The following is a 20820-nucleotide window of genomic DNA, read 5'->3' on the forward strand; positions in this document are numbered from 1 at the left end:
GTGTACCGAGTGTACCGAGTGTACCGAGTGTACCGAGTGTACCGAGTGTACCTGGCGTACCGAGTTTACCGAGTGTACCGAGTGTACCGAGTGTACCGAGTGTACCGAGTGTACCGAGTGTACCGAGTGTACCTGGTGTACCGAGTGTACCGAGTGTACCGGGTGTACCGAGTGTACCGAGTTTACCGGGCGTACCGAGTTTACCGGGTGTACCGAGTGTACCGGGCGTACCTGGCGTACCGGGTGTACCCAGCGCACCGAGCGTACCGGCTTAGATGTCGTTTTTCATACCTGTACTACGATTAATATGATCTTTTAAGCGATGCATGTTCACAGAAATTTGCCGTTGAGTTCACAACAAACAAAAACCCAAAAAGGATTAATAAAGCAGAGGGAACGCGTATTTTACACAACTTATTGCGTCCAATCGTTTACTTCATGATTCCTGTGTGTGTCGGTGTGTGTGTGTGTGTGTGTGTGTGATTTCCTCGGGTGAGTAATTTATTTTTTTAAATTACTAACGGTGAAAGAAATCACCACAAAACATATAAAGTATTTATTTTAATAAATAATTGTCTATTGTTCTCGTGAATCAGCCAATCAGAGAGACGCTTTGAACCGGTGCGGGACTGCTCATATTTTAAAAGGCCTTTACATTAAATATTTTGAGCGGACGCAACTTTTGGCTGTGTCGTCTTAATTTATTAAGCGTTGCATAAAAATGAGAAGAAAACTTCCCATTTTAGGTAAATTTGATGTCGTGTAGGTATATGAAAGGGATGCCTTTTTGCAATAAAAGGTATACAAAAGGGGTACCTTTTCTATCAAAATGGTATATAAAAGGGTAAGGGGTGAGTACCCCCCCCCCCCCCGGGTTAGAAACCCGCTAATTATGGACCCTAATCCCGAGGTAACACGAGTTCACAATACCTGCAAATGAGGAAAAAACATTCATTTTCAGTGTTTTGTTGCACTTGGCACGCGTCAGCTGTAACCAACAATGCACTGATATCATCTCATAACGCCGGCGGCTCAAAACAGTTTAGACTTACCCGTCATTGGCATTCTATTACAGCTAGGGGGATTATGCAAATAAAAAAAATAAGAGTAATCCTGCAACACATCGGGCATAGTTCACATATACGACTTTCATGTATTCGTTTTAATGAATAAAAGGTAAAACTTTGTACAATTGGAGTAAAAACCCGCGATTAAGAACATGATTTTTAAGAACCTGTTAGGCTAAACTTAACCAGTTAGACACCCTCTATATGAGAATCTCTTAAGCCTATAATTTCGAAAAACGGTTCTAAAATCGATTAAAAATATTTACTTTCTTTTTAGGGAAATAAGGTAAGTAGACATTCTGGAGACACCTAGGAGCCTTATTACTCCCAGTTGCAATGTAAATGCCAATGTTGAAAAGCATAAAATGGTATACAAATTTCATATACGGAAAAGGCTGAATACCACTAAAAATTCTATTAGCAATTATGTGATTTTTTTCTTCAAAAAATAAGGGCCGAATCGCACTAGCGGACAAGTTTTAAATGTCATGACATTTTTGATAAAAACAAAATTGTCGCGACAAGTCAGAGACATCTTGAAGAGAACAAAAGGTGAAATTATTAGTACAATAGCTTTGCACGTTCTTCTGGCATCCCTGTACATTTCTCAGCACGGCCGTCTTGGGCAAACATTTAATATGCAGTACCACGCGGTAAAAAAATTCTAAAAAAATTTGCATTTAGAGCACGCGTGTTCTCATGCAGTGGAATAATGAGTCGTCTCAAGATAACTTTTTCTTTTCTCATTCTTACATTGGGCAAATACTTCGCTTATAAACATGCCTTGCCTATCGCGGAAAGATTTTGCGGCTGAATTATGATAGTGAGAGCCACATCACGGTGCATACTATCGCAAACATTTTGGTGTGCGTGTTGTTATTAGGTCCAGTTTGGCCCAAACACAATAGCCAATCAACAACGTATTGTTATCTGGCATTACGAGGGCATGGGAATGCGACTTGTCATGAAATGTCCTGCCTCGAGGCAGGACTTCGGCCCCTTTGATGATTTGTCCGTTTTGACAAAATTTTCCCTTGTCCAACAAGTCGTACGCACTTGTTTTTGCAATTGTTTGACAAAATGTATCGCGCGTGCAACGCGGACCAATCATAAGACAGCTGCTTCTTTGTTTTCCTAAAATGTTGGACAAGTTGTAGGTCTCGAAAAACGTAATCGCACTTGTGTTCTGCAACAAGTGACTCATTAATGATGAAATCTACCATTTGTTACAAAATTTGTCCGCTAGTGCGATTCGGCCCTAAGAACCTATTAAGAACCTAATATAATAAGTCTATAAAACTGTGCTAATTACCATTAAATGGTAATTAGCACAATTCTTACAAAAAATGGTTTGATCGGGAATGTAGATTAAAAAGACATGAATTGAGGAAATTGGCAAACCAAAAACACAGAGACCCCCTGAACTCAATTTTACGTGAAAATTACCACGTCGTTCTAATGCAATACAAAAGTTTACTTAAATCTAAAAAGAACGACTATTGTAATAGCAAGCTTCATTACCTGGAGGAAGCTGTTAACAATTCAGATGCAGCTAACTTTTGGAAATGTTTAAAATCAATGGATGACATTATTAAAAAAAAAAAGATACTCCTTTAGTGTCAGAAGAAAATTGGCTGCGATATTTTGAATCTCTTCACTCCAATGATCGACTTAATTCCATTCAAGAGAAAATCTGTAACGAACTTCAAGAAGAAGAAGTCCGGAAAAAACAATTTCGGCCATTAGATCACTTGATTACCGAAATTGAAATACGAAAAGCTGCCAAAAAGTTAAAGAACAACAAATCTTCTTATTCAGATAAAATTAAAAATGAAATGATTAAAGCAAGTATCAACGACCTCATGCCCGTATATTACAAACTTTTCAATGGAGTTCTAAATTTAGGTTCCATGCCTCAAACATGGTGTGGTGGTCTCATAACGCCAATTTATAAATCGGGTGGAAGAAGTGATCCGTCAAATTACCGTGGTATCTGCGTTTCGAGTTGTCTGGGTAAACTGTTTTGTTCTATTTTAAATCAAAGGCTTCTCGAGTATTTCAACACCAATCATATATTACACAAGTCACAGATCGGCTTCATGCCTAACAATCGAACAGCAGACCATGTTTTCACACTCCTAACTTTGATAGACAAGTACGTCCATAATCACAATGGCAAAATTTATGTCTGCTTTGTCGATTTTAGAAAAGCTTTCGACTCAGTCTGGCATAATGGGCTTTTAAGTAAGTTATTGCAAATTAATTTAGGGGGATCCTTCTACAATTTAATTAAAAGCCTTTATTCTAAGTCTTCTTGTTCGATAAAAATTGATCAGTATCAGACACGACCCTTTCAATAAATGAGAGGTGTACGACAAGGTTGCGTTTTAAGTCCACTACTTTTCAACCTTTATATTAACGATTTACCGTTCTCATTTGAAAATATTCTGTCTGATCCTTTTGTCCTACCAAACGGTACAAAATTAAACGCTCTACTATATGCCGACGATTTAATTATTTTATCACGTTCCAAAACAGGTTTGCAAAACTGTCTTAACACATTAGACACATACTGCAACACGTGGATGTTGAGCGTAAATCCCAAAAAAACCAAGATAATGGTTTTTCAAAAACGTGCGAAAAAATGTACTGAACATGTATTTTACATAGGAAATCAAACAATTGATGTTGTACAAGATTACACTTATTTAGGAACCAAAATATCTTCTACAGGAAATTTTAAAATCTCACTTGATCACCTAAAAGAGAAAGGACTTCATGCACTTTTTAGTTTGAGACGACACACAAATTTTAGTAGATTGAAACCTTCTCTTGCCTGTAAAATCTTTGATGCAATGATATCTCCAATTCTGCTCTATAATAGTGAAATTTTGGGTGGTTATGTAAAATCTGATTTTAAGGCCTGGGATGGTTCACAAATTGAAAGAACACATCTACAGTTTTGTAAACGCTATCTTGAAGTCAGTAATAAGGCTTCTAATGTTGCATGTAGAGCTGAGCTTGGTCGATTTCCTCTCCTTATCACCATTAATCAAAGAATCCTCAATTATTTGATATATCTCCAAGAAAAGCAACCGGATTCTTTTGTTAGACAGTCTTTTTTAATTTCATTAGAACTTCACACCGCTGGTAAAAATAGTTTTTACTCTAATCTTATGAAGATATCCGAATATTTTAATTTTGGTAATTTTAATCCTGATTTAGTAGACACCGCAAAAGTGACAATGTTTCTGCAGTTAATGAAACAGAAATATATTTCGTATTGGCAGCATACTCTACAGCATTCTCAAAAACTAGAATTTTATAGATCTTTTAAGAATGAATATGATACCTCCAATTATCTAGAGTTAACTAGGAGAGTTTCTGGTAGGAGAACATTAGCTAAATTACGTATTAGCAATCATAAGTTAATGATCGAACTAGGCAGATATAACAATACGCCCAGACATAATAGGCTCTGCCCGGTCTGTGATTGTAATAAAACCGAAGATGAAATTCATTTTCTCTTTTATTGTTCCAAATATGCAACAATAAGAGATAACTTTTACAAGACAATACAGCCTATCATCTTAAATGTCAGCCAACTACCAGTGCCTGACTTGATTTTAGAATTAATGAATTCTCCCGATCGTTTTGTGACCATGCAATTGATTAAATTTATATCATCTTGTTTTGATTTACGTAACAAAATACTATCAATGTAATTAATTTTATATGAATCATTTTTGTTTTTTACTATATATTATTATTTTATTATTTTTATTATTATTATTACTAAATAAGTTTACGCTTTTGCAATATTGTAACAAATTTACAGTCATGCAAATAAAGCTTGTTGTTGTTGGGAAAATGCAGGTTCTTACTTGCGGGTTTTTACTGTATTGTCGTAAGCGTTCATATATTTCTGCCAGATTTGTTTCTTTTTCTGATATTATTTATTTATTCCTCTGGCACCCAGGATAATTCCCACCTTGTAATGTTGCTGAATATTCATCCGGTAATCTCTCTTTCACATACACGATGTAAGCTGGCATGGAAAAATCAAACGCGATAAATTGCATCACTTCTGGGATAATGGCTAACCAAACGTTTGATAGAAGTCGGTAGGAAACGAAAGCTGCCGCATAAATGACAAGACACAAGCAAATTGTGTTTAGAACTCCTAATTTTTGTATCACGCTTCCTGAGTAACCAAACGCAAAGGGAGCAACGATGTTACGAGCTGCACCAGCAACGCCCATGACCCACGTGGCTTAAAATTCAGATGGTAAAACGAGCGAGAACCCAAAATGAAACACAGAAGTTCAGACAAGCGAGAACTTAAAATGAGGCACAGGAGTTAAAACAAGCGAGAACTCAAAATGTAACGCAGGAGTTAAAACAAGGGAGAACTCAAAATGAAACACATGAGTTAAAACAAGGAAGAACTGAAAATAAAGCACAGGAGTTAAATCAAGCGAGAACTTAAAATGAAGTACAGGAGTTAAAACAAGCGCGAGCTCAAAATGAAACGCAGGAGTTAAAACAAGCGAGAACTAAAAATGTAACGCAGGAGTTAAAACAAGCGAGAACTCAAGATGAAACATGCACATGAGATAAAACAAGGGAGAACTCAAAATGAAACACATGAGTCAAAACAAGGGAGAACTCAAAATGTAACGCAGGAGTCAAAACAAGCGAGAACTCAAAATGAAACACAGGAGTTAAAACAAGCGAGAACTCAAAATGTAACGCAGGAGTTAAAACAAGGGAGAACTCAAAATGAAACACAGGAGTCAAAACAAGGAAGAACTCAAAATGAAACACATGAGTCAAAACAAGGGAGAACTCAAAATGTAACGCAGGAGTCAAAACAAGCGAGAACTCAAAATGAAACACAGAAGTTAAAACAAGCGAGAACTCAAAATGAAACGCAGGAGCTAAAACAAGCGTGAACTCAAAATGAAACGCAGGAGTTAAAACAAGCGAGAACTAAAAATGTAACGCAGGAGTTAAAACAAGAGAAACTGAAAATGAAACATGCACATGAGATAAAACAAGCGAGAACTCAAAATGAAACACATGAGTTAAAACAAGGACCGGAAGAACTAAAAATAAAGCACAGGAGTTAAAACAAGCGAGAACTCAAAATGAAACACATGAGTTAAAACAAGGAAGAACTTAAAATGAAGCACAGGAGTTAAAACAAGCGTGAACTCAAAATGAAACGCAGGAGTTAAAACAAGCAGGAACTAAAAATGAAACACATGAGTTAAAACAAGCGAGAACTCAAAATGAAACACATGAGTTAAAACAAGGAAGAACTAAAAATGAAGCACAGGAGTTAAAACAAGTGAGAACTCAAAATGAAACACATGAGTTAAAACAAGGAAGAACTAAAAATGAAGCACAGGAGTTAAAACAAGCGAGAACTCAAAATGAAACACATGAGTTAAAACAAGGAAGAACTAAAAATGAAGCACAGGAGTTAAAACAAGTGAGAACTCAAAATGAAACGCAGGAGTTAAAACAAGCGAGAACTAAAAATGTAACGCAGGAGTTAAAACAAGCGAGAACTCAAAATGAAACACATGAGTTAAAACAAGGAAGAACTAAAAATGAAGCACAGGAGTTAAAACAAGTGAGAACTCAAAATGAAACGCAGGAGTTAAAACAAGCGAGAACTAAAAATGTAACGCAGGAGTTAAAACAAGGGAGAACTCAAAATGAAACATGCACATGAGATAAAACAAGCGAGAACTCAAAATTAAACGCAGGAGTTACAACAAGCGAGAACTAAAAATGTAACGCAGGAGTTAAAACAAGCGAGAACTCAAAATGAAACACAGGAGTTAAAACAAGCGAGAACTCAAAATGAAACATGCACATGAGATAAAACAAGCGAGAACTCAAAATGAAACACATGAGTTAAAACAAGCGAGAACTCAAAATGTAACGCAGGAGTTAAAACAAGCAAGAACTCAAAATGAAACGCAGAAGTGAAAACAAGAGAAACTGAAAATGAAACGCATGAGTTAAAATTAGCGGGAATTCAAAATGAAACGCAGAAAATGAAACAAGCGGGAGCTCAAAATGAGACGCTGAAGTTAAAGTAAGTGGGAACGTACTCAAAGTGAAACGCACAAGTTAAAACAAGCGAAGACACAAAATGACATAAAATGAAACTCGTTTGTCTAATATTTATGACCAGCTTCAGATGAGCTAAAGAATCTTGTCATGCGCAGCTATTGTAGTCAAAGATGATAGCATGAAGAATATATGGCACGTTAATGTTGGGATATAAATTACTTTTGGCTTTTTTATTTGTTTCGGCCTTTAGGCATCTACACTGAACTATGACAATAACAACAACACTAATCATGTGTTTCGTTCATGTAGATGGAATAACCTGCTCGATTTTCTTGCCTTTGCTGTAACCACTTAGTACACAATAGTGGCTTGATTTTTTTCTTCCTTGAGTTCTTGTTAGTACACTCCAATATTTATATCGTTTGTTGTCTTTAATAAGCAGATACAATTATTCCTTTTTTTGTTTTTGCTCCACGAAATTCATGCACTGATAAGCCTTTCTCACATAAAAATAGTTTACAAATGAACGCTTTTTAAACTCAACTTTTTTTGCTCCACGAAATTCATGCACTGATAAGCCTTTCTCACTTAAAAAATAGTTTACAAATGAACGCTTTTTAAACTCAAAGGGCCGCCAGTTTATGTGGCATCTTCGCGTGCAATATTTTGGTCCCTTACTACTGATGTACACGAGGCCCAGCTATTGAAAGCCAAAATCTGCTTTACTGCTCGGCGTATTTCAGAAAGACGCCAACAGTATAACAAAGGGTTAAGAGCGGAATTGAGATAAACCATTGTAGAAGGCACACCGTAACTCTTAAGTAGGCCATCTGCATTAGGGACTAAAAGTTGTGTGATTACAACCGCTAAGTAAGGAACATAACAAAACAGGAAGAGTGCGTAAATATAAAATGTGTTCAAGGCGGACCTTCTGAGCCGTTTTAGACGCGCATGGTTCTCGCCATTTGCAGATAAAACTTGTATCTGAGCATGGATTTGTGCTTGATGACGTCCAACGATGCGGTATACTTTGAAATACGCGATGAACGAGGTCAATAGGCAAACCACAATGATAAGAGCAATGCTGGGATAGAAAACAGAAGATTTCCACAGTTTCATGCTGGATACGAAAACAGATACGAGCCAGACTGCAGCAATCACTAAAACCGTTCGTTTAAACGTAACTAGAGTGTTATACCTTAAGTGATATTTGAGAGCGAACATGCGATCCAAGGCAACTGCCGTCACTGTAAAGAAAGATGCACCAGTTAAGCAGTAAGCTATCATGTTATAAATGTTTCGAGTTATGGAGTATATATCACCAAAACTGGACCTCCATTTCACCAGGTAGTTAAAAATCAACAACGGCTGCGCCAGCAATCCTACCGCTAGGTCCGTCAGCGCAAGGTTTGACAATAACATGGTCGACGGAGAATGCAGAGAGGTTGTTCTCCAAATCGCAGCAAAAACCACGGCGTTTGCAAGAATTGACACAAGGCTTAGAGGAACGTTAAATACGCAGATCATAACGTTCAAGAGAGGAATACTGTTTGGATTGTTTTCGCTCGATTCATTCGTCAAATTTTGCTTCATGCTTGTATTAACTTCCATGTTGCCTTCAGTTTACCTTTCGGGCTTCACAACAAACGAAAGCTCAAACGGCGTGACTGCTTTTCAGTTAGATCTTGTCCATACAGGAAATTTGTTCTGTATCACCCTTTGAGCCAGTAATTAAACAGGATGCCTCTCCGACGTTATTTGACACATACTTACTAAGACCAGCCATTTCATTGGTGTTGGCGAACAAACAGCAAAATATTGAAATGGTAAAATTAATATACTTCGTGTCACACCTGTTTTCGTCTTCCAAATAAAAATGCGACGGCTGTTAAAGTGAGCTTTTAAGCAAACTATACGCTAAGCAAAACGTCACTTTAAAAAATTCGCTGTAGATAGTTGTACTTGTAAACTGAGCAAAATAAATTTTCAACAATTTTTCCTTGGCCTTTGCCAAAATACAATGGGCTGTGATCCCTAAATATACTAATTTAAAACAATCAGTTGGGGGCTGTTACTGAGTTTAACGTAAAGGATATTAGCAATTAAGACTGTGCAAGAAAATCCATTATCTTTTTTGTCGACACCTGCTTTTTGGCGACTATTGGGCGCCAGTAAGGGTACTTTCTATACTGGACTATAAGGGGAGGCCCCGTCCGAAAGGGGTACCTTTCTAAGGCTGTAGGTATATGAAGAGTTAGGTATTTCACACCAAACCATCGGCAATTTGTTTCCCAAACCAAAAGATCCAGTTCCAAAAGATCCATGACGACATCACGACGATGAAAATGTGTAATTCAGAGGACCCGAGTCAGGTCGGGTATTTAATATTCAGAAACCCTCACATCCAATCAGAAGTCGTCTTGGGAGTCTCAAAGCGGGCTCTGAAAACGAGGTTCGAGTCCAAGTTTGTATTGTTGTCAAAACCGGTTTTGAAAGCAAAACATATTATTCCGATAGTAAAATGTTTATCGGTTCATGTTAAAAGCGTGTGCTCGCTAATCGAAGGGAAACTGATCGAAATGTTTTAATATGTTCAAAGCGTGTGTACGTTCGCTTGTCGCTTGACTCGTGGCGCAATTTATTCAATTCCCTGCCAAGTTTGTGACAAAAGCTACATCGGAGAAACGAAACGAAAATTTTCCACCCGACTCAAAGAGCATCAAAAGGCAGTTGAAAACAAACACTCACACAAGTCAGCTTTAGCGGAACATTGTTTTCATTCTGGCCACACCATCTCTTGGGAATCGTCAAAGATCCTACGTACAAGCACAAATTGGCGCAAAAGACGTACTTTGGAGGCTTGAGAAATTAATACTTGTAAGAATCCGCTAAACCGCGATGACGGCATGCATTTACCGCACGAATTTCTAAATTTAGCCTTTAGGGACAGACATTAGCTCTCGATTTGCATATTATATAAGAACGTGCTTTTTATAATTCACTTATCACTTTCCCCTGATGAAGGCTTTAGTTTAAGCCGAAACGTTGGAACATTTCGGATATTTTACGAACACTTTATAACAAAACATTTTAACCAGAGTAACGTTTTTTATTTTTAATCATGAATGAAGTATACTGTTACGCCGCAAAATGTAATAAAATTGACGCACAATGTAATAAAGTTGTTAACGCAAAATGTAATAACTTTTAACGCGAAATGTAATAAATTTCTAACGCAAAATGTAACAACGCTGAAATAACATGGCTGTCCTATTACGTCATTGAATTGCACTCAATAATTTAACTCGCGTAAGTTATAAGACCAAAATGAAAACTGCCCCTCCCAGACCTTTTTTTTTTAGAATTTACCTCGTAGAAGTCAGGAAGGAATAGGGGAGGAGATGGATCCTTGACTCTTGCCTGTTAATAGGCTGGGTATGTTTTGACAATAAGTTGCAAACAACCTAGTGTGTTTTAAAACAATAGCATTCGATACAAGTGAAAACAGATAGGAGTGGATTTAGCTGCAGCTAATAGGTCCTTGGTCCTAATACACCCCTCCCCAAAAAACTGCCATAATATAAAAACAGTTACAAGGAAATGGACTTCGTTCTCCATTTTTGTAACCCACTAAAACTTGAACTTTAAGGCGTGCCTATGTTTTAATATATTATCGCATTAGGTAATTATTGTTCGCAGTTCTTAATCTTCTTCGCACCTATCCTTTTCAATTAATACTTACTCGTTGTAGAAATTGAACAATAACATGAAAATGAGCAGTTAATAGGATCACTAATACCAGGAACCTTTATGTGTTGTAATTGGACAGTTTTGCAATACTATGGCCTATGCTCTTTGCAGTAAATTTGGAAAATAAAAGAAACACTGTAAACAACGTCAACTTCCGAGGTTTTTTAATTTTTAACAATTTAATTACGAAGCACACACGAGCCCAAAAGCGCTTTAGCTTTGATTCCTTATCCTGTTAAATAATTGATTTCAAAGAGGGTCCTGAAGGGTTAAAATGGGAACTGGGATTTGCCCATTTTGACTGGGATTTGCCTATTGTTTCACTGTGAAAATGGGATTTGGGTCACTGGGACTGGGATTCAGAAACAAAAAATGGGAATGGGAAGAGTGTCAGTAAATGACTAAACATACATATTTTACGCTCTGTAATATTCTTTAAGATAGAATAGTTAAAACGCTGAAAACTCTGAAACAAAACCACTACACTGCACCATAATTATTTCCGTGTAAGTGATTAAGTTACTCAGCGGAACAGCTTTGGAGCATGGGCACAAATGGAATATTCAAAAGAAGTGATAGTAAGTTGTTGTCAGTCAGGGTAGTGGTAGGTAAGAGATAAAAATTTAACTTGATAGCTTTAGTTAAAGCTACTAAAAATTTCTAATTCTCTACAAAACAAGTGAACAAATGAAACTTTAGTGATGATCTCAACAGTATTTGTGATAATAACTTGCAGAAATAAAAACATGATTTTGGATAGTCGTATAAAGGGATAAAACCCAGGAGCGAGAGGATAGAGTTCAGGATAACTTGTATGTGCATGCTCAAAACAAACCAATCAAAAACGACAGAGAAGTGTAGCATTTCTTACGTGTAATGTGCACTCTAGGGTAAAAATAGCTCGCTAAAATGAAAAATTCAACTATGCAACCAAAGTGCGCAATCTGCAAGAAAAATTGTCGTAACCTTTGTCTAAAGTCATAATTAAAAGAACAGGTACTAAATCTACAAATACTAAATTTTTGAATTTATCATCTGTAGGCGTGCATGTCCAAAGGTTCTGTGGAATATGGTTTGGTTTCCCCCCTTTTTAAGGGGGGGGGAGGGTGGGACGACGGATTTCCGAGCATGCGCATGCAACTTATTTCTGGACTGGCACTCCTGCGCCTGGGTTAATCCCCTATATAGTGCACCGAAGGGAAAAATCAGGGAGTGGACTACATTTAAGACAATCAAAACAACAATGACATAATGCGCTTGAGACCAGATTTTCCACGCACTGGGAATTTCACTGCTGGGACTGGGATTTAGACAAAAAATAGGCTGGGAAATGGGATTTGGGCAAAATTTAGGCTGGGAAATGGGATTTGGTACCCCCCCTTCAGGACCCTCTTCAAAGATTTCAGCGTTAGACTTATTACACCCACTGGAAACTTACTTTTTCGTCCTTCTTAAATAGTTTTACAGTCAAAACAGTCAATTTCTGCATAAACATTTTGGACCCTGCCGGAAAGCAGTTTAAATCCCATTTTGTCTCGGTCAAATGGTCAAGATCTGTTTCATTTCAAACCACAATTACTTTACTTTTGGCCTATTTTGTCGAGGAGGAAAGTTAAAGGGAAACAAGGGTCTAGAAAAATTTTACCTTAAATGAAAGTTCATACGATGAAATTACTGAAAATAGTAATTATTTGCTTTGAAATCCAATTTGTTGTCAACAAGAAGCTTGAGAAGCTTGAGAAGCTTAAAATCGGGCGCTTAATAATTAGCTATCTGTTTTGACTTGAAAGGCAGGGTACAGTACAGTAAAAATCACTGCAAAAACAGTCACTTAAACCTATTCAGGCCGGGGGGGGGGCTTTTGAGGCCCTCGCTGACTTTTGACGCTTATAACTTTTTCAAGATTCAACCAAACGCTGCCAAACTTTGCGCGTTTATCGAAAATTTATCTCGCAATAATTTGGTAGGATTAGTTATTGTGCCAGTAACTTGAAATCACCATGGCAACGTCATTTTGACAGGCTTGTTTTCCCAAATTTGAATTTTTCGTGTTTCTATTTAATAATGAAAATCTGGAATGTTTTCAAGATTGCAATATTACTTAATGACATAAATGGTCTTAATTTATAAAAATCTATTTCGCACAATACAAATAAACGATTGAACTAGACGTCTAGAAAATATAAATTTGTAACACTTAGCAAAGTGCAGCCTTTTAATAAAGGCGGGGTTTTACCTGAAGACCATTTCAGTATTTCAGTATTTTCCAGTCCTTACACTTTAATGGAACAGTATACAACTCCTAATCCGGTACTATTGTCAAGAAAATGATCACAACTTATTGACCAATGATTAGGTATTTGTTTCATACCATTACTGTAATAGAAACTGGTGAAGAATAGTAGTACTGACCCAAAGTATAAGGGCTGGAAAACACTGAAAACCATTTCAGCCGCGTTTCAAGGAATCCAAAAAAGCTTTACTTATTCCATATATATTTGTTTTGCAGTATTTTGTTAATTTTTGAACGATTTTGGGGGATGTCTGGGAGGCGATAGTTTTTCTCAAAGGATTAGTAAAATGTAGACAAATAAGAAATATTGAAGATTTAATGTGATTTTAAAATTTGAATTTGAAGTTAAAAATTGGTGGACGGACACCAAACAGTCTCCTGACAACCCGGAGTGCTCTTGTGAGGGGGTCAACTGTTTGAAGGTGTTTCCATTCTTTTCTTCAATCCCTTCTTTAAATCTCTTAAAGTTCCATTCAAATTCAGGTAGAACCCCATCTTAATTTTTGTTCTTGTGAGAAAACAACAGAAGTCAAAGGTTGCGTGATATAACCAAGCATGGATTTTAATTCTCCCTCCCTTTCCATCTCCTTAGCCTTTCACCCCCACCTGTCCCTCCCTTTCTACTCTCATTCAATTTAATGTTTGTTTAAATTTCCTAACCAATTAAGTATCGTACTAATCTGTGCCAAGCAATCAGATAATATCAGAAATTTGCCTTAATTTTGATCTCCCATTCCAAGACCTTGGAGTATAAACCGCTAATAAAACAAAACACACTGATAATAATTCTCTGAGGTTATACACCAGGGGCACCCAACGGAATATTTCGTTAAAATATCTGTTCGGAAGACGATTTGAGATCTAGAATTTTCGGAACATTCATCGTAAATTTTTTTGCTTGCCTGCCTTTCCTAGGAATTTCGAATATCTAAAAAATGGTATAATTGTTCATTTTTAACGGATTTTTACTCTAAAAAGGTCACCTAGAATTTTCGGGAGCCTTTCTCTGGCCGGTCGGTATAAAACGCAGACCATGCAGACTGCAGACTGCAGACCGTGCAGACTGTGCAGACCGTGCAGACTGAGTAATTTTTTTTCTTCTTTTTTTACATTGTGTTTCACAAATTTTTTCACGAACGGTTTCCGAAGTTCGTTTGAAATTCGCAAAGTTCGCTACGAACTTTAGGGGGAATTTCATCATGTAGTTGTCAATCAAATTACGAACTTCGAAACAAAATTGTGAATTTCACGTGCAGCGAAGTTGAAAGGTTGAGGAGTTCGCAAGTTGAGAAGAAGTTTGTCCAGTTTGTTTAATTTGGTGAAATGAATCCGTTCACGGTACAAGGAAAGGCAATTTCGAGTCCAGGAAGGCAGGAAATCATCTAAAGTTGGCTTCAAGGTCAAGGATTATTTTATTTAGCTTCCAGCTTGTTGAGTTTTCTTCTACTGCCAGAGAGCGCGTTACACTGTAAACATTGGAACATTTTAAGTTATAGGTAAAACGAACTGGTCGGATATAGCAGTTTATTTGTTAAGTTCAGGTTTCTAGTTCAATTTTATAACGTAAACAAATGCTTCGGTTGGTAGTTATGCTTTGGGAATACAGGGTTTTCTTGAGAAATCCCCCAAAATTTTTTACGCTGTCCTTAATAATAAAATATAAGTAATTCGTAAATAAATACACATTTCAATTGTTCCAAAGCAAGTGTTGTTTATTAGTAAAAAAATTTTTAACCAAAGCTTATATTTTTTGCAAATATAAATTATTTCAGAGGAACAGAGTTTATCACGAACAGACAGATGGCGTGACTTGCGTGTTGTGTAAACACAGAAGTATAACAACACGGAATTGAAAAGTTCTGGTTTTCCGCAGATTTTCCAAACTGATGTGTATTCAAGAAGGAAAACGTTTTTTTCTCTTTAGAAGATTTTTACGGCACACACAAACAGTATTTTTATAGGTAAACCGGTTCATCTGTTGAAAGTTTTTCCTTCGAAACTGCACACGGCAGAACTTGTAATCTATTTTTAGTCGGGTGTCGGGTGACATTGGCAATTCAAGAGCTACTGTCTTATCTGTGAGAACTGTACTAAGTAGAAGCGTAGAGCTCTACGAAAATCTCTACGCCTATTCGGACCTCATAAAACGTGCCTGGTATAGACATTGGGAAAACTCAGTTGTAACATTCACAAACCATTTTCAGGGCAGCCTTGCTTTTTAGTCCGTTGATGTCTTGCCTTACTGGACTTGGGATTGCTTTTTGCTGTACTGGGAACGGATTCATTTCTGTGGTTTTTACCAAACATGTGGTCTTTTTTTCGGAACTTTAAGTTGTACAAAAATTCCTATTTTAAACACAGATGTCACTTCCGGAATTTCTCATCTAAAATTCAATTGGTATTTAATTATAATTATTCGAAGTTTTCATTTTCAAGTCATCTTTTTATTCGATAGCTTTACTGGTCTCGTAAAAAATTCATTCAAGTTCACACCAATACTGTACACTGCCAATGTTTTGCTGATGTCTTGAGAAGTGTCTTACTAACGTCACTAGTCAAATCTAAAATATATCCAAACCAAGTTGTGCAAACATTCTAATCTTTGTGACAGGCGACTTTGACGCCCAACTGTGCGGAAATGAAAATCGACATACTTCTTGCTAAATATATAAAAAATAGTTTTAAAGTGGAGTCCGCCTCAAAAAAATGTACCGCCAGATCACACTGCTATTTGTAGAAACCTGCAAAGCGTCTAGTTTCAAAAGTTTCCCACAAAAACATTGCGTGACATCAATGACGTTACAGTCTGTTGCCCAGTTTCCGGCCGTTACCAGTTTCCGGCCAAAAAATACATTCGTCGGTTATTTTCGTAGTTATCTTTTATTTTCGTCCACCGAAGCTTTCCTGCAGAAAGAGGAACATTTCCGCTACAAATTGATGGTCCTGGCAGGCTTTTTGGTCAAGAAACGGACGAGCAAGGTCGAGCTTTGTTTACGCGATTAAACGTTAGGCGACTAATTTTTGCGCTCTTCACTGCACATCAAAGCTACCGTACATAAACAAAGAGCTCGTTTTGTAGGAAACTTTTCGAGAAGCTTCGTAATTTTTTGACAGAATTTAGATTAAAGATGAAAGTGATTAGGGGTTCTGTCATCACAAGCCAGAATTCAGCTGTTTCTGAATTTCAGAAGTCAGAGTTTTAACAAAGATTTGGACTCGCTGTGCCAGTTTCTGGCCACCAAGTAGCACATTATTCAAAAGCATTTTTTATTAAGTGAAATAACTGAATTTTAGTATCTCCTGCTCGAAAAATTTATGAAATGAAATCTAGCAAAGAGTAAAAAAGCGGCTAAAGCAAGCATAGCGTGATAAACTACAACATTTATATGTATACACTGCCAATGCATCCGAATAAGCGAAAGAAAAGGTAACGGGTCATTGACGAGGAAATATTCCATAAAACGGCAGGCGAGAAAGCAAATTCGAATAAACTGATATTGAAACTTACTTTTCGTTTGCCAAGGGACTTACAAGTCGGTTTAAGTCGAGCGGTTTCAGGGAAAAATGTGTTTTAGTTCGACGGCCGGAAACTGGACCACTTGGCCGGAAACTGGGCAACTTACTAGTTCTGCAAAAAATGGCATAATTTCTTTAATACTTGTCGTGCACTGTCAATTTTTGTACATTTTTAAGGTAAGTAAATGAACTGTCTTTGAACAAAAAATCAGTAACTTTCCATGCATAAATGAGAAGTTATAGCGATTACAAACTAAAGTGGCCGGAAACTGGGCAAGAGACTGTACCCCTTTTATTTACAAAAATAGCTTCAACTTGTCAAAGCAACTACAGTTTCACAATGGTGATTATTAGTACTTTACCCCTTAAGCTTTTTCCTCTGTCCTCCCGCCGAAGCAAAGAAAAGAACCAGATTGCAGATTAGCCCAAAAGTCGACCCAGTATTCCTACAACGATTTACTGTCAAAACTGAAATGAAACCGTTTACGCGGAGGTAGGTGAATTTGCATTCCCGAAAAATTTGTTTGTTTACGGCTCCTTAAAATTCATGGATGTAGTTAAATTCGTATTTTATCCAAAAGCCCCCACCATACGAGCTAATTTTTGGCATGTGAAACGTAGAATAATTCAGCTTTCTGCTTTAGTTAACTTTTCGTTGAACCGTTGTATTTTTTGGTCTTAATTTACTTCGAAAGTTTTTCTTGCGACGTTTGCGTATTTGCCAGTTCTCGGCCACCCTGCTCGCTATCACAGCTTAGCGCTTGGTTTTTAATATAATTTCATCTGCTGCTGCCAGAATGAAAGAAATAAATGTTTTAAAAATAAAGTTCAATCTTATCTCTAAGTTTTGAGCTGACTCTTGTCTTGCCTATTATTTCTACAACACCTAAATCTTTCAAGACCTTTTCACTGCAAAATAAACCATCTAAATGCACGGGTCACACAATGCGTTGCTAGAACCTGCACATAGGCAACTAGGCGCGTTAAAATCCTTCTTTTCTAAAGTAAAACAAAGCCTCATAAAAATAATTTGGGATCGATATAACATAAATAGGTTTACAGAGTGATTTTATGACTGTGAAAATTAATTGAGCATTTTTTTTACAGATAATTACGCACAAGCTTTTTAGTGGCCGAGAACTGGGCCAAGGTGGCCGAGAACTGGGCCCACAAATGGAGCTTTTATTTTTATTATTGCTCGGGCAAATTAATTTTTGACCGGTCGATAGCTTTACACCAAAAAGATGAATAATGTAGCTAGCTCTGGGAGAAATTTCAAGTTCCTGCGGTTCTTCTGAGGTAAGAAATACAAGTTTACGTCAAAAGTGGCCGAGAACTGGGCCCCATACTGTACTTTGCCCCGTAAGCTTTTTTCTCTGTCCTTCCGCCGAAGCAAAAACATAGGCACGCTAAGCGTGCAGGAGTTATTTTTTCAATTTATGGGGTGGCTTGGGGTGAAACTGGGGGATTGTCCTGTTGGGATGGTTTATGCCATGGGTTGAGCTATTTGTGTATGGCGGCCCACGAAGTCACTTTTTGCACAAAATTTGCTTGCAAACAAAATAACTTTTACGTGCATTTTGATACATCAGAACTGTTTTATTCAATATGTAAATTTTCATCATTTAATTGAAAAACAAAAACTAATTCAATTATCAAAATGTCACAAAATGGCACGTTCTTATTCTGTTTAAGCGATTATTTTGTTGCTAGCTTTGTTGCAACCGTAACGTGTTACTTTTGTTTGTTACGGAATACTTTTGGCTTTTTGCCAAACACTGAAACATGATATTGTTGTTTTTCTCACTTTTGTAACATGAGACCTCTGTTTTTTAAAAACGAACGTAACACGATACCCTTGTTTTTCTCGAAAAAGCCACGATTCCATATAGACATTGAACGAAAAGTACTATAATAAACGAAGTAATAAACGCATCAAATCAAAAACCACTTTCTTCGGGAAAGTTCTTTAAAGCGCAGTACACCTGGAGTATTTGTTTTCTGTCAGAACTGTTCGACAAAGATTTTCGTTCATTCGCAACTTAAATTCTATTCAACAAACAAGAACTAATTGAGTTATCGAATTGTCACGGAATGGCACGCTCTTATTCTGTTTTTACTCTCAGGGTCGTAACCAGGTATATTTTTTCATCGCTGATCCCAAATTTTAGCTATAAATTTTGATTCCTGATCCCCAAAATGTGGCAACATTTGATCCCTGAGTCCATTCTGATCCCATCTGATTGGCCGATCCGGATCCCATGACTTGTGACCCGGGATCCCGGGTCCATGATCCCGATCCCGAGGCTGTGATCCCGATCCCAAGGCTGTGATCCCTGATCCCATATACCTGGTTACGACCCTGTACTCTCGATCGTAGTTGCTTTTAACAGCAAAGTTAATACTTGTACCGGTTCATTAAATGTTTGAACGAGATGTTTTACAGTTGATTTCAGTTTACTTTGGCCGCCCGCTTTGCGAAGTTTGTTGGGAAATTGGAAACTTTGTTATGAAGTTGCCAATTACGTTGCGAGTTTGCGAATCAAATTGCGAACTTCGATAAGTTCCCAACTTCGGCCCGACTGAACTTTCGAAGTTTTGGTTGTTGAGGAGAAACAAGACATGTTGCTCGAAAGTCATGGCGATTTCTGAACTCGAAGGTTTTAGAGCTTGTCAAGGAAAGTTGAAGTGGCTTGAAGTGCAAGACAACGTTTCGCATCAGCGATCACGCAAGTGATTTGGCGATATATAAATAAATTTTATGCAGGTAGAAATTTGGTCAAATTTTAACTTTTTTGTATGAAAACACTTATTTGACGATTTCTGTGAGGCATAATCTTCACTGTCTTCAATTTCAAGTCTTCTGCGTTTGTAAACCGGATGAAACTGGGTGGTTTATTGATTTTAATCGAAGCCGACGTCGCCGACGCGACGCGACAGACTAATTTGTTCGAGACAACATGTTTACGGCTCGCTGAACATAAAAGTTTTTTATTTTTATGACATTTGTTTCCAACAGCTTAGCGTAGCAAAGCCCTTTTTGATGACATAATTATAGAAGGTTTTATTAATTTCGGGCCGAAGTTGGGAACTTTGTATCGAAGCTCACAATTTGATTCAAAAACTCGCAACCTATTTGGCAACTTCATAACAAACTTTCCAATTTCCCAACGAACTTCGCAAAGCGGATGGCAAAAGTAATGGCCACATTATTCTTCAAATCTGCTTTGTGCAAATGGAAAGCTAGCCTCTCCAAACGTACGCTCGAATAAGACGAATAACGAGTTAGTGTTGGGCCTTTTGCTCACGGCGTGTGCGTTGTAAGCAGGCGGGCGTTACGAAAAACGTTTTTAATCCAGGGTTAAATCACAACTCACCGATTCCGCCTCCTTCTAATCTAAAAACTTCGAACGAAATTGCTGACTACGTCACATTGCTTCCCCTTTATAAACTGCAATTTTATTGGTTCTGATAGTACCTGAAATCTGATTGGTGTGACAAACACACATACTTCACTGACCCACCGACTGATTACAAGGACACGACGACTAAAGAGCTATTTTTGAAAAAATAACTCAAAAACACAACCTGATTACACATTAACCCAAAAGTCGACCAAGTGTGCCTGCAACGATTTCCTGTCAAAACTAAAATGAAAACCATTGCGGTATGCGTCACCCGTAGCGGTTTTGTAGCAACCCCAAGCTATCCCCGTCTTTTTGGCCGCGCCAGGAGACTATGCTCTAGGACGACCAAAGGGTAAACTATAAATCGGCCACGCCCGATTAATAATCGGGACAGCAAAATAGTCATTTTGCTGCCGCGAGCGGCCATCTTTTTTTCCCATCATGCAAGCGAGGCTATGACGTTGCATTAGTCAAGGATTTAGTGGGGTTTAGTGAACAGCAAAAGTGATTCGCGCTTGTCCCAGAAATCAAGTCAGAGATGGAGCCATAAACCTGCCAAAATACGACATGTCCTTCAAAGAAGAAGTTGACTCGAGCCGATTGCTCATCAAGAAGCTTCAAGATCAGCCTGTAATAGTGGAATGCGACGCCGACGGCCCTACACAATCGCATCTTGGCAATCGCGACCGGTGTAGCT

At 37.6% G+C, this 20820-nt stretch overlaps 1 protein-coding gene across 1 annotated transcript; it reads right to left on the bottom strand.

The window, feature by feature from the left end:
- Positions 1-7378: 7378 nt before the first annotated feature.
- LOC144639213 (melanocyte-stimulating hormone receptor-like) lies at positions 7379-8770 on the bottom strand. The gene has a single exon (XM_078498488.1). It carries the CDS (start codon positions 8766-8768, stop codon positions 7797-7799), a length of 972 nt encoding a protein of 323 aa, XP_078354614.1. The 5' UTR covers positions 8769-8770; the 3' UTR covers positions 7379-7796.
- Between the last annotated feature and the right edge of the window lie 12050 nt (positions 8771-20820).

Source organism: Oculina patagonica, chromosome 14, assembly GCF_052425735.1.
Source record: "Oculina patagonica isolate OP01 chromosome 14, crgOcupat, whole genome shotgun sequence".
Classification (NCBI taxonomy): domain Eukaryota; kingdom Metazoa; phylum Cnidaria; class Anthozoa; order Scleractinia; family Oculinidae; genus Oculina; species Oculina patagonica.

What these genes read in the sequence shown, in the direction of transcription:
- LOC144639213 (XM_078498488.1), bottom strand. Translation starts at nt 8,768, where the DNA reads ATGGAAGTTAATACAAGCATGAAGCAAAATTTGACGAATGAATCGAGC.